At 38.7% G+C, this 13,673-nt stretch overlaps 1 protein-coding gene across 2 annotated transcripts in view; it reads left to right on the plus strand.

Moving 5' to 3' along the window:
* The window catches only part of PPTC7 (protein phosphatase targeting COQ7), a 34,827-nt gene extending 22,202 nt beyond the window's left edge, over positions 1–12,625 (plus strand). For both annotated transcript variants that reach the window (XM_072952891.1, XM_072952892.1), the window contains 4 exons: positions 2,602–2,800; positions 6,033–6,156; positions 7,555–7,684; positions 8,805–12,625. In XM_072952891.1, coding sequence (XP_072808992.1) covers positions 2,602–2,800; positions 6,033–6,156; positions 7,555–7,684; positions 8,805–8,863 — 512 coding nt within the window. In that variant the 3' untranslated portion in view covers positions 8,864–12,625. The remainder of the gene's footprint in view (positions 1–2,601; positions 2,801–6,032; positions 6,157–7,554; positions 7,685–8,804) is intronic.
* The last annotated feature ends 1,048 nt before the right edge of the window (positions 12,626–13,673 follow it).

Here is a 13,673-nt window from a genome sequence, read left to right on the forward strand (position 1 = left end):
GGCCTGAGCCGTGTGCACACATCAGTAATTTGAAGAGGCAGAGGGGGAGTATACTCACCACAAGCCCAGTGGATTCTGTAAGGCCAAACTTCCCTTCGTTGGTGCTGCTTTGCATGTTAAACCCCCACCCGGCACTCACGAGGACCATTTTGATTCTGACTCTGCGGCTTACTGCCACAAGGGTAGCAAAATGATAGCCTGGGTTTGACAGTGAGTAATAATGAATCAACATGAGTCCTTCCTACAGCGCAGTTTTCAAGGCTGTTGAATTCGTCTATCTTTTTTTCTGTTCTGTTAGATTAACCCCATCAGCTTTCAGATCTTTTGTGTAGTGATTCTATTAATGATGTATATGATTGGAGTTTTTGTGCTTTGGGTTAGGAAGGAAGGGTAATTGGTGATCTTTTCTCTAATATAAGCTATGAAGTAGGTTCTCTGGCAGCATGGCCAATTGGTAACAATCCCCATGTTTTTCTTTTTTTAGATGATTAATGGATAGGGACTAGATAGATTAGCATAAAAGTGTCAGGTTAGTACCCGTGCATATACTGTAGATAACAAGGAAGCAGGATTTCTGAACATTATGCCGAGACAAATGCTTATATTTAAATTAAAGTTTTTATATTTAAATTGGTCTTTAAATTAACTAACATATTTTCATTAAGAAAAAATTAATAACAAATTACCTGTAATCCCACTAGGAAGACTGTTTATTTTTTAGCGATTATGCTCCCTGATTTTTTTTCTATGCTTGCTTGTACATAGAATGATAGTAAGAGGAATTGGATCTGCTGGGTGCCACAGCAGCCTCAATGAGGTAGGTTTGTAGGTACTTTTATTCCCCATTTTGTTAGGAAGAAACTGAGGCCTAGAAAAAATAAGTGGCTTGCCCATCGTCACGTCACATGGCTAGAAAATGATAGAGCACTGGGATTTGCACAGCCTGGGTTTTTTTGTTTGTTTCTTTTTGCTTATTCAACTGTCATCTTAGCAGATTAGTCTTTGTCTACATACTGTGCTATTTAAAAAATTACAGTAAATATCACCCTTTTTGATGTGCAGCTCTTTAGATTTGATTATCACTTTTTTAAGGAAACATTAATACTTGTAATCTACTTGTTTCACTTGAATTATCTTTTACTTTCAAATATATTTCTCTAACACAATTTTAGTGGCTCTCAAATAGCTAGCTAACACTTATTATGTGTTATAAGTGTTTGACATGATTTAACTGATTTTAGTCCTTACAAACAACTTTATAAGATAGTTACGGTTACCCTGTTTTTATAGATGAGGAAATTGAGGCACAGAGAGGTTAAGTAATTTGCCCTCAGTCACACAGCTAAGTGACAGAGCTAGCATTCAGATGCAGGCAAGCTGACTCCAGTGTCTGCCCTCCTAAGTATTTTGCGAAGGTGCTGCATAGCTTTCCATTGTATGGATGTACTGTAATTTATTTACCCAGTCCCTTAATTTTAGATTTTGAAGTTGTTTCCAGTTCTTCCTGATCTTAAATGGTGTTTTTGTACTTGTAGTCTTGTTTATGTCTCTAATTATTTTCTTATGATAAATTCTTACAAGTGGAATTGCTAGATCAAAGGAAATGCATTTTTTGGGTATTGCCCTTTTAAAGGTTGTTTAGTTTTACTCTCACTGCCATGGAATGAGCATGACCATGTTTCCTGTACTGTTACCAATACCATGCATTATCTTCTTTTGTCTCTAGTTAAAATAATAGGCAAAATAGTTACTAGTGCAGTGATCACTTTCTAAAAATATGTTTATAGGCCATTTATGTTTTTTTTTGGTGAACTGCTAATTTTTCTATTTTGCCATTTTTCTTTAGGTACAGGTTGAAATTTCAGTACTTGAAAGCAGTCTCACTAATTGTACTATCAGCCTCGGTCTGGGGAAGGTCATGTGAGAGCTGTGTGCTGCAATGGTGCACAGAAGCTTTTTGCTCTCTGCTTTGAATGTGTTCTCTTCCCTGTGAACATAAGTCGTCTCCGTAAAGTGAACAGGGTGATTCCACAAGCTCCCTGGGAAAATTGGTCTTGTTACTTCATAGTGAGTCAGTCTCTAGTAAAAGTTCTTCATGACCTCAGCAGATGGAAATCCAGTTAAAAATTGTAGTTATGGGCCCTGTGTTAAATGTTGGTGAATTTCACAGAGAAGGCTTCCTGCCAGTGACTAATGAGAAATGTCAGGGAAACGTAACATTCTCATTCTGGCATTTAAGTATTAAAACTTAGTATTTCAACAACATCCTTTTGAGCATTTGGCATAGGTTATAGTACTATTGAAATGAAATGATGTGGTTAAATACCAGCCGTTTTTATTGTTTTTAATCTCTGCAAATGGAAGAATCCAGATCATCAGTGGCCCACTTACTATGTATAGTATAAATCCTTTTTTCTTTCCCCATTATGTTCACCCTGATCAGGTTACTATTCACAGTGAATGGAGCATAGCTAAGAAAGGTCCTGTTCAGACAAAGGAGGATCAAATTATGGCATGTTGCTCTTTGGGGTGATACAATAAAATGTGTATTCAGAGACAGCCTAGGAAGAGAAAATAAGTGGTAGTCATTTTTGTTTCTAGGTAGCAGTACTGCCTGCATCGTGGTGCTGGACAGAACTAGCCACCGCTTACACACAGCAAATCTGGGCGATTCAGGCTTTCTGGTTGTCAGGGGTGGTGAAGTTGTACACCGATCAGATGAGCAGCAGCATTACTTCAACACTCCATTCCAGCTCTCCATAGCACCCCCTGAAGCTGAAGGAGTCGTCTTGAGTGACAGGTAATCTCTCGTTTCTAACCCACATCCCCCCTTAACTACAGTGGAGATAGGCATTTTCCATTTTCCTGTGAGAAAAGAAGATACATTGAGGACCTTTTAATCTGACTTTGAAAGATATTCTGCTTGAACTCAATCTTGCAGCCAAGTTGAATTTTGATAAACACCCAATAATTTGACAAGGCTGTGAAAATACTATTTCAAGTTTACAGAATATCAGTTTTTCACACCAAGAAAGACCACATGGTACATATGGTCGTATTTGTTAAATTGTGCTGGAGAACTGAGTCATTGTTCCCGTGTGCCATTGCGTATGTGAGATTTTGCGTATGTTATTAGGGAAGAACACCAACAGACAATCTGCTGTATTTACCAGAATAACTTCCTGATTCTCAGGGCCTCCTGTAATACACATCAGATAGAACTTGCAATCCCTGCAAAACCTGAAAGAGCCAGGTTAACTTGCAGGAAACGGACTTAAAGGTGGTCTTGGGTATGTTCTGTGATGGTACTCTTGAGGGGTTCTTTTTTCCTTCTGACACCTTCTCTCAGTTCTTTTTTAAATTGTTAAGAACCTTCCAAGACAGTCTGTACTTTTTTGAATCAACTTTTACAATCTGTCTTTTCTAAGATCAGAGTACAGAGTAACACTAAGACAGTCTCAGATTCCACTGCCTTTAACAATCTTATAGGGCCTGGCACAGACATCGTTGGCGGTTCATAAATGTGGTTGGCGGTTCATAAATGTGGTTAAATGGGTAATGAACCTTTTGTAAAAGTAGAAGCATTCTAGCAAGTGCCTATTGTCTCTACTTAATAGTTCTTATTAAGCTAGATCTTAAGTCCAAAAATAAAATGATCATTACTGCCATCTTTTAAACTGGAATGAGCAGATTATATAACTAGGTGTTCAGTATTGCCCATCTAAAGTCTGTTGCTGGCTCCTAGAGAGAGGAGCATTTTTTACTGTAACTGGAAGAATATTTGATTATAGGCCCTTCTTCAGTTGACTTTAATGCACATAAGTATTAGCCATATTAGAATGGGGAGAACTCAGAACCCCAAGGCCTTGGTAGATGTCAAGTTCAGCGAGCGGTTTTTGGAGAATAGTGTTTTAATTTTCCTTTATTTGATTTTTGTTGTTTTGGCTTCTAAGTGCTAGAGTGGCCCTGCCGTATCTCACACACTGTCTTCGGGACAGTCTGGTTAAGGCAGCACTTGGCCTGGCCTGCCAGTGAGGTAGAGGTTGCTTCTCCTGGAGCCCAGAGACAGCTTGCTAGCATGTGATTTCAGCTCATGTTTCCATGCAGTCAGAAGTTTCCAGCAGCACAGTATGTTCAATCAAAATGGGCAAAACTGCAGCTGGCGGAACACCAAGCTCATGGGTGGGAGTGTTGGGAGAAGAGGACAAACTGTCCAATGGTAGCGAGTCTCTCACAGGCAGAGTAGCAAAGGACACTCCTGGGGAAAGAAAAACCTCAGCATAAAATAGAGCTTCAGTGCCAACCTGGTCATTAATCTAAACTTCTAGAATCTGTTAAGTTTCCAAAGACTCAGCACATGCAAAATTTCTTCTATTGTTTCTCTTTATTTCAGGAAGAAATCGACCTGGTTTCTACCAATTTTACAGTCTTTTTTTTTTTTCTTTCCTTTTTCCCCCCTTGCTGTGTGTTATCTCCACTAGTCCTTCTTATCTATAAAATATTATTGTAACCTTAACTTTCAGGTTTCCTTTAGTAGCTGTTTGTACAAAGTGTTTGTTGTATCCATGTGTAAGTGGAAGCTCACTTTCATTTGTTCCTTGCCAGAGCCCAGCACAGAACTTTTAGATGCGCTGCTGCTTTTCTTAGAAGAGAAGACGAGCTAGAAATTTTCTAGTGCACTTTGTATAAATCCCTCGCAAGCATGGGTGGGCTGTTTGTTTTTATGTTTTCCCTTCACAAATTTTGTAACATGGCACTTAAACGAGTTAGAGGGGTTTTCTGTCAAGCTTAGGATGCTTTGGTTCTGGTCTCTTCCTTCCAGGTCAGTGTATGAATTTTTTTCTTGGCTCTTGTTCCCTAATTACAAGTTAAGGCAGATTATCAGATATCTCACCTTTCCCTCAACTTGGAGGCTTGGGAATGGTGGAGCTGGCCTTTGGAAATGGCCAAAAAGCCTCTGAGGAGGCCATTAACTCCTTGAGTTATCTTTTCTCTTCTCCCCACCTTGGATTTCCCCTGCCCCCATTCTTATGTCTCTTTTCATCAAGGAAAAAAGAAAAATCTCCCATCTATTTTTTTTTAAGTTTTACACAAAAAAGATGTAGTGAAATACCTACCTCCTATCCTTGCCCCCATCCACACATTCTCTCCTCAGAAGCAGCCACTGTTACCTGTTCCTTTGAATCCTTCCAGATTTATTCTCTGCATATGGAAGCATCTGTATCTTTGGATCTCCCCTTACACACACACACTCTCACACTCACACGCACATACACTCACACAGTACCTTGTTCTCTTTGTTAATATGGTAATGAGTTTTTTCTCCAATTGGAAGTTACTTGGTTTCCTCATCTATTAGACATTCCTTGAAGACCTACTATATGCCAGGCTCACTAGTAAATAAACACCTGTGCAGGATGAGCACTTTGTAAGCCCTGGGAGACACACAGTCCTTACTCTGCCAGAGTAACTATGACTTAGTAATAGTAATTATGCTAGTAATTGCTAGTATTATACTAAGAAATACCATTGTAGGTATTTCACGTGAATTAATTCTTATAGTATTTGTGCTCTCTCCTCCATGGTGCTCAGTTACTCCACTGTAATGCAGCCTCCTGAGAGCCAGATTCAAGCCTGCAGGGAAACTGATGAGTGGAAAGTGAGTAAGAGAGGATGGAATTTGGCTCTAAAGAATTAGGAAAACAAAGACTCATTTCCACTTGAATTTTAGAGGCATTTTAGTATCTGACTCAGAAAAAACCCTTCTGCTTTTTAAACCACATTTCACTAATCATCAGACTCAGTTTTACTTGATAGTTTTAGTTAAGCTTTTGAAATATTTATATCAGAGTTTTCAGTTAATTTTTTTCAAGGTTAGGAATTTCAGAATGATGGTTTTTATTTTTGACCATTACTATAAATAAGTTTTTCTTAATGCCTCATTACATTGTACCATAGTGCCCACTGGAAATTTTTAACAGTTATCTCTAAAGGGCTCTCTCAACTTTGCCCCTACCCTGTCCTTGTCACAGCCCGGATGCCGCTGATAGCACATCCTTTGATGTCCAGTTAGGAGACATTATCCTGACGGCAACAGATGGACTCTTTGACAACATGCCTGATTATATGATCCTTCAGGAGCTAAAAAAGTTAAAGGTAATTAACTCAAAGGTTGGCCCTTGGAAACAGTAGCCTTCTCTGGGCAGCTGAGTTTTATTGATTCAATTTTATTATCTTTTTCTGTAGTTTTGGAAAGACTATTTTGTGAATTTAGGAAGATGATAGTGGTTCTGATCTTTCAAGCGATTGTAAATGGAAATAATCACAATTAGAAAATTTGAGGGGAAAAGAGGCTTCTCCTCCAAGCCTTTATTTAGTTGGGTGGTAAAGGTAAGAAGAGTCCAGTCGGGGAGATTTCTTGTTTGTTTTTAATTGTACTTTAATTGCATTTTAATCGCATTTAATGGTGTCGGTTGCTGGTTATCTTTTTCACTTTTTATTCTCATAACAAACCCAGCAGGTGTTGAGGCTGGGAAAGATAGGAAGTCATCATACCAGAGCCAGCCAAGGCAGCAGGCAGCAGGCAGCTAGGGCCCTGATGTGATGTGAACTGTCAGTAGTAACGAAACAGTCCAGACTTGGCCCATACAGAGAGTGAAAGGAAGTGAAAACCAGTCTTTGCGAATTCTCCTGGCTTTGTAGAAGTGCTAACTCGTCTTTTCTCATGTTTTTACTACTATCCAGTATGACTTTGAGTAAGTTTCTAAGCTTTTTAAGCAATATTTTCCTCACTCGTAAAATGGAGGAGGAACAAAAGATCTATTTCCTAGGGTTGTGGTGAGGATTAACCAAGACCACTCGTTAGAAATCCTTCGCGCCATGCCTTGTCTGTGAGGCTAAGTAAAGGTCGGATGCTTACACACTTGGGCACTGTGCTCTGTGTGGTGACAGGGCAGCGAACAGAAATGACACATTCTCTGCCCTTATGGAGTTTATGTTCTAGTGGAAGAAGACAGATAATACAGAGAAAGAAATAACAGATAGAATGTTGGTGGTAAATAAGAAGGAAAATAAAGCAGGGCAAAGGGATAGAGACCAGAGAGGGCTTTTTAGTCAGGCAACTGACAGCCCTTTCTTGGACAGTACTGTGGTTGGCCACAAGTGAATTCCTAAGCAAGGAAACTTTTGAGGTCATCCTTAAAGTGCTATCAGAATCTGCCTTTTCAATCCCATCCCTTTTTAGCAAGAATGTCTTAAGAATTTCAAAGGTGGGGGGCAAGTATGAAAATCCAGACTTTAGGGCTCAAGGGCCTCCTAGCAAAGGACTTTCCGATTGACATCTTGGGCGGGCAGCACTGTTGAGCTCATTCATTTTAGCTAAGGGGTAACGCTTCAGTGTCTTCTCTAACTGAAATAAAACTTTAAATAAAGGTGGAAACTGTGATTAGATACATGTTACCATCTTAAAAAGTGATGTTTGCAAGAAGTAGACTCGTCTGCAGAAATCATGTGAGGCATTATGGTGAAAATAACTCCTTCATCTTTTCATCTTAGAATTCAAACTATGAGAGTATACAACAGACGGCAAGAAGCATTGCTGAGCAAGCTCATGAGCTGGCCTATGACCCAAATTATATGTCACCTTTCGCACAGTTTGCATGTGACAACGGTTTGAATGTGAGAGGTAAGCATTCTTCAGGAAGGTCATAGAGACTAACTGGGGACACAGAAGGATGGGAGCATTCCAGGCTGTGAGTGAAGCAAACTACAGCCCTGGGAAGAGACTGTTGTGGTGTCCTTGCCCAGCTGTGAGTCCGTGGCTTTAAGCAAGGTCAGGAGGCGTAAACGCTGGAGGACAGAGCAAGTGCATGTCATCGTGTCTTCCCCACAGGGGTGCCCTTCAGACCTGAACTCTGTTGGCCGCAGAGGCAGGTGGGAACTGAAGCGTTTATTGCCACTGCACTGCTTGGACCTGAGCCCAAAAAGCCTCCCAGCTCTGCCTGGAGGGCCTGGACATTCCTAACAGTTCAAACATTCTGCCTTTCACGAGTCTGACATTTCACTTCTCCCTTGCCCTGGCTCGGAGGGACTCGTTGACAGTATTTGCCTGCCAAATTGCCACAGCAGGTTTTGAAGAGGGAAGCAATGTTAGACTGTCCTTGTCTGAAGAGTCCTCCTATCTGCTGAGCGAGGTGTGACTTTGGGAGCAGGCCAGTAGCTAGCTCAGTCTCAGTGCTCAGGGGACATGTTGGTGCTAACAGAACTAACAGAGTGGTCAGTTTCTTGCTGGTATAATATTATGACATATACAGCATCTCTTAGCCATTCAGGAATATTAAAATAGAAAAAAAGCACATACCATAGCTGTTTGCCAGATTAGAATACAAGACTATTTCTGGTTTCAAAACATTGGATATGTTTGTCCAAATTAGGATTATGGGTAGAAGCATGTAACTTTCTTGTCAAGCAGAATTTATCTTAGCCACATTTTGTCTTTATTGTGATTGCTATAAACAGAGAATATGGTGGTTGGCCATTTTAATGGTGCTCCTGTTGTAAAGGAGCCAGGGAGGTTTGTTTTTTTTTTAAAGCTTCAGTTAAATTACATGTAATTTCTTGATGTGTTTTGTTTAATTGTTTCTCTTTATCAACTTTTTTTCCTTTTTTATAGTAGAGTATATTGACAAACCAAACCTGCCTGAAATGCCAGTATTTGTCTCCTAGTACTTATTTATTTAGGCTTCCTTTTTTTAAATTGACTTTTCCTTTTAAAATATACGAATGCATTTTCATTTTCATTGTAGGTGGAAAACCAGATGACATCACCGTCCTTCTTTCGATAGTGGCTGAGTACACAGACTGACTTGCCTAGGTCTCAACTCCCGCCTTTCCTTTCATCATCCCACATTCTCCCCTGCTGTGTGTGCTGATCCTGCTGGCAGGACCACGTTTCTTTGCCACTGATCTCAATGGCCAGTGATGTAAGCCTTTTGCCTGTCTTTTTGAGACCCCGTTGAGATCTTTGTTGAGAACCACTACTGTCATTCACTAGCTCATATCTGCCAGCAACATTTGAAGAGAATCAAGATTTGAAGATTGGTTTTCACTTCCTCATCATCCTTTCCATGATGGGATGGAAGTTTTCAAAGCCAAAATGGCTATTACTTTTCAAAAATGGTTGAAGTATTGAAGATGAGTAATATTGGTAAAGTGGATTCAAAATTACAGTGTGTAAAAGGGATTTAAAAAGTCTAACACAAATTGTATGTTATGGTATATCTACTAGAAACATACACTATTCATCAAAAGAAATGTTACACGTGTACTATACATTCTGTGTTACGATTGGATGTGGCTTTATGTTTCCATTATAAACTCCTATTTTTCAGGAGCTTATAATCCTGCTCTAAAACATTGCTCTGGATTACAAAATCTTGATCCCAGGAGCTTTTTTTGTTACAGGCTGGGAAGAAAAATTCAATTCAATTCTGTGGATGCAAATGTTTCAAGGTTTTTGAAGGATGCTTAATTGTGCTTCTGTGATGAAATTTTGAGCAGCTTATTGGTTAGTGTGTGTCACAGGCTGGTGGCCTGATCTGCAGGAGGGTTTGGGGAGACTCCTTACTGAAATTTTTTAATGGAAATATTATTCAAGATTGTACAACTCCTCAAAGCCTAGAAATTCAATGTTATGGCTAAAATTCCTCCAGCTGTCTGATATGATGCCTTTGTGTGGACACTCTAGGCCTGTTGGCCTAATGGGTTGAGAATGGACAGTTCTAACTTTGAATTTTGTTGGCTGTTGATGGTCGTGCTACTCCTAGTCTCACTCTCAGACCTGTTATTAGCAGCCTTGCTTTCTGTAGAGCATGCACTAAATTCAGGGAGTCCACGTGGGAAGAGCACCGCAGGCAGTGGCAGCAGCACAAGAGTTCACGAGGAAAACTCCTGGTGACGGTCTGACATTTGCATTTGCCCTTCACAGAAATTTGGGGGTTTCCGAATCAAGCTTAATGTTTACAGTTTCTGAATAGCCATCTTGCAGTGTATAGTTTCCTTATAAAATTACCCCACATTCAGTTTTTCCATTATCTGCAAGCTCAAACTTATTTTTAAGGTTTGTGTACAAGTCGACTGCTGTAAAGATACATATTTTGGGGTCAGTTTTTTTCCTTTATTAACTTAGGTGGTAGAAAAATATATATACTTAGAAATCCTTAAATTAAAGCCATGTTTTATATATAAGTCAGGTAACTTTGGTGTATAGATGAGGATGCAATTAAACCTGATGAGAATCTACTTGAGGAGAATATAGAAAGTTTCTTTCTCTAAAGGAGATACTTACTCCCTGGTTTATTGCATTAAAACTTATGTTTGAGGTTACCTCAACTTGTTTTAAAAGATTTTGTTTTGTGAATTTGTACTGTATATTTGAGTAACTGTCAAGCTTTTGTTTTATTTAAAATTGTTTAACATGTACCATGTACATGTCATTACTATATTTCAATACATCATGCTTGTAACAGGCATTTCATTTATAATAAGAATGAGTTATTCATTTGTAAGCTGTTCAGTAATTTATCTACTATTCCTAAATTGGCATAATGTTAGATATCTATTTTGAATCACCTTTAATTACATGTCAGAATGCCTTAACTCTAACTTGACAAAACAGAATTCTTTGGTAGAGGAGATGGGGGAGGGTAGCAAGGGGTGGAGAGAGACTCTGTTTAAATAATGAGGACCCATTGTGCTATAATCAAACACGTGAGTGTTAAGTGGCGGGGTATTTATTTTGCACAAACTATTTGCAGTCTCTGTATTTAAAAAGTAAAGAAAGTTGCATCCAGAAGGGTTTTGTTGGAAGGAATACATTTATACTTGGGCTGATGACTTCAGTTCTTTCGTTGGGTTTTTATTTGTGGTCAGAGGTATGGAGCCTTATGATTACGATGTATTTTGTGTTAATTTTCCAATGCCTACGTTTAATTCCTGGTAAGAGCATGCTGGTCAAGTCACTGGCTTTTCTCTGCACTCATGTAAACCCGTCAAACACAACCTTCATAAAGCTAGATTGGTGGTGTTTTACTCAACAAATCAACTTAGTCTTTTTTGAGAAATAATTGTTAGAAATCAGCAATGGGTTTGTTCCAGTGACGTTGAAAATAGTGGGACAAGAATTGAGTTTCACAGGGGAACTGACTTTGGACCTGGCCTATAGAATAGGGACACAAAATATTTTCTCTCTTCTTTTTTTCTTTGCTCTTTTTTGTTAAGCACTTAATTTTATGACTGCAGGGGTCAGTTGGAGTGCTGCTTAACAAGTGACTCTCCTACTCTCAGTGGTCAGAGGCTATGTAGTACTTATACTGGAATTTTCCAGGCCAGCGGACCCAAGTCTTTGTGGGGTGTGACTGAGATTACCACTTGGTGGGTCTAATTCTGAACTTGACATGTGTGTTAATTGTATTTTAAATCAAGCAGTATAAACACACACATTTGCCTCGCGTAGTGGACTTTTATAACAAAAGAATTTGGATTTCTAAGTTACAAATGGCAAATTATTTATCCCTCTCTGGATGCACCAAAGACCAGTAAAGTTTATAGCTTTTCCATCTATATTTATAAAGCAATACTGTATTATAAAAATCAATATTTTTATCACATGCTTGAAATTTTTATTTTGTTCTGTTTTAAAATGTGCACTCTAAACATATCAGAACCTTATTTCTTCCTGTGAACTTAAGCTGCCTGCGCACAAAAAAAATTTACCAAACGGATATGCAGTAGAGTCTATAGGCTCTTAAAAACTGAAAGAAGAAATGAGGTGGGGAAAACAAGTTTTTTGTCCTGAATTACTGTACTGGCTTAAAATGGTTGATGGGTACTAAATCACAAAAGAATCCATTCCAGGTGTGCATGTCTGGGGGTTGGGTTGTGTCTAGATTAGAAACTAGATTTCAAGCTTTGCATGATGGGAGAGTGTCCTCTCCTATCGGCTGCCTTTGTTCTGGATAGAACAGTAGCCTTCAGTACCACCTTCAGTACCACCAACCTACCACATCAAATAACAAGGCAGAAATTGTGGGAATTTACTGAGTCAGTTTTGAGCATTTTGGAGATTGTAAACAAGATTGGCTAGAACTGTAAATGTCTGTACTTTTGATTAAGTTCATGGTTCCTTGTCACCTTATACCAGCTATCTTTGGTAGAAGCTACAGTGTTCAATTTCCCTGGAAACTATCACATTTTTGCATTTAACAAATTTTGCAATAAACCAAAATCTGCTTATATAAAACAAAATATGAAACAGAAAACATTTGGATTCTATTTGTTTTAAAAAGTTAAATTATTTGCAAAATTGAACTCTCGACTAAAAGTCAACAGTGTCCACGTCAAAATTTTAACTGTAAGCAGGTAGTTTGTGGCAAAGATGGCTAAATAATGAAGCAAGTCTGAATTTGTGTACTAATGAGCTGCTTTTTCCTGCTGAGACTATCATTTGTCTTACCCAAGAGGCAATGACCTGAATTGGATGTCCGAAATATAACTTATGCAGGAATAGTTCTGTAAATACATTTAAATAAACTGTAAAAATATTTAATAAATATAGTATTTATACTAATTTGTGTATGCCTTTTAATTTGATCAGTAACTAAATAAGACCACCAGCCCCTGATACTGAGCTTACTGGACTCTATCAGGTCCTCATTTCCAAGTCTCTTAGTCTAGCCGTGACTCCATACTTTGTAGCTGTCACTTCTGTCCTTTACTAGTTTATCCACTAAGGCTCTTTTTCACTAGCTGCTTTATGCATTGGTTTAGCTTCCGCAAAAATCCATCAAAATGGATTAATGCTTGAATGTAAAATATAGATGTTTATTCCCAACTGAGAAGGTTTTTGCATCTTCTAAATGGTATGTGAAGTCACAAAAAAAAAATCTGGTATCATTTAAATTTAGCATTCTGTATCCAAATTCTAAAATGCAAGTTATATACAACATGACAGTGTGTCTTACCGACCAGTGCTGCATCTAGGTGGTCACTGACCCTGATGCCTTCACAGCTTAAACTACCCCCTGCCCATTTCAGTGAGTGAACCGGAAACATTCACATTGCAAAACCCTCAGCAAGGAGACACAGTAACTCCTGGGTGTGAGTGTAGTCATCTATGTAGTCATCTGCATTGATTAGGAAAATGTGAAATTGTGTTAATCATCAGTGTAAGCATAAGATACATAAATCTTCAGCCTGCAACGTGAAATTATGTGGGCATTGCCAATTTCTACAAAAAGCCTGGTGAAAACCCATTTTCATTCACTGACGAACATTTTGGGATGAACTTGAGTTTTTATTAGGTTATTGTGGGTAGCTCTGACTCATTACCAAGCTACAAAAGCCAAATTCATTCTGGTTTTAGTTAGAACTGTTCACATTTCTCAAGTTTACTAATCCACTCAGCTATCTTTGTTTATGAATTCCTCACAAAATCTAAAGCACAGTTGCTTGCCAGTTAACATTTCCTCGTGATCTGATGGTTTCACAGACTTAACTAAGGTGCTACAGAAGTCTATCTAGTTTGTCAGGTTATAATTGACTGTAAACAGGTTTGGGGGAGGGAGAGGAAGAATCATAAGATATTACATAACAAAGTTTTGTGCCAGATATTTTTA

The sequence above is a fragment of the Vicugna pacos genome, chromosome 32, assembly GCF_048564905.1.
Source record: "Vicugna pacos chromosome 32, VicPac4, whole genome shotgun sequence".
NCBI lineage: Eukaryota > Metazoa > Chordata > Mammalia > Artiodactyla > Camelidae > Vicugna > Vicugna pacos.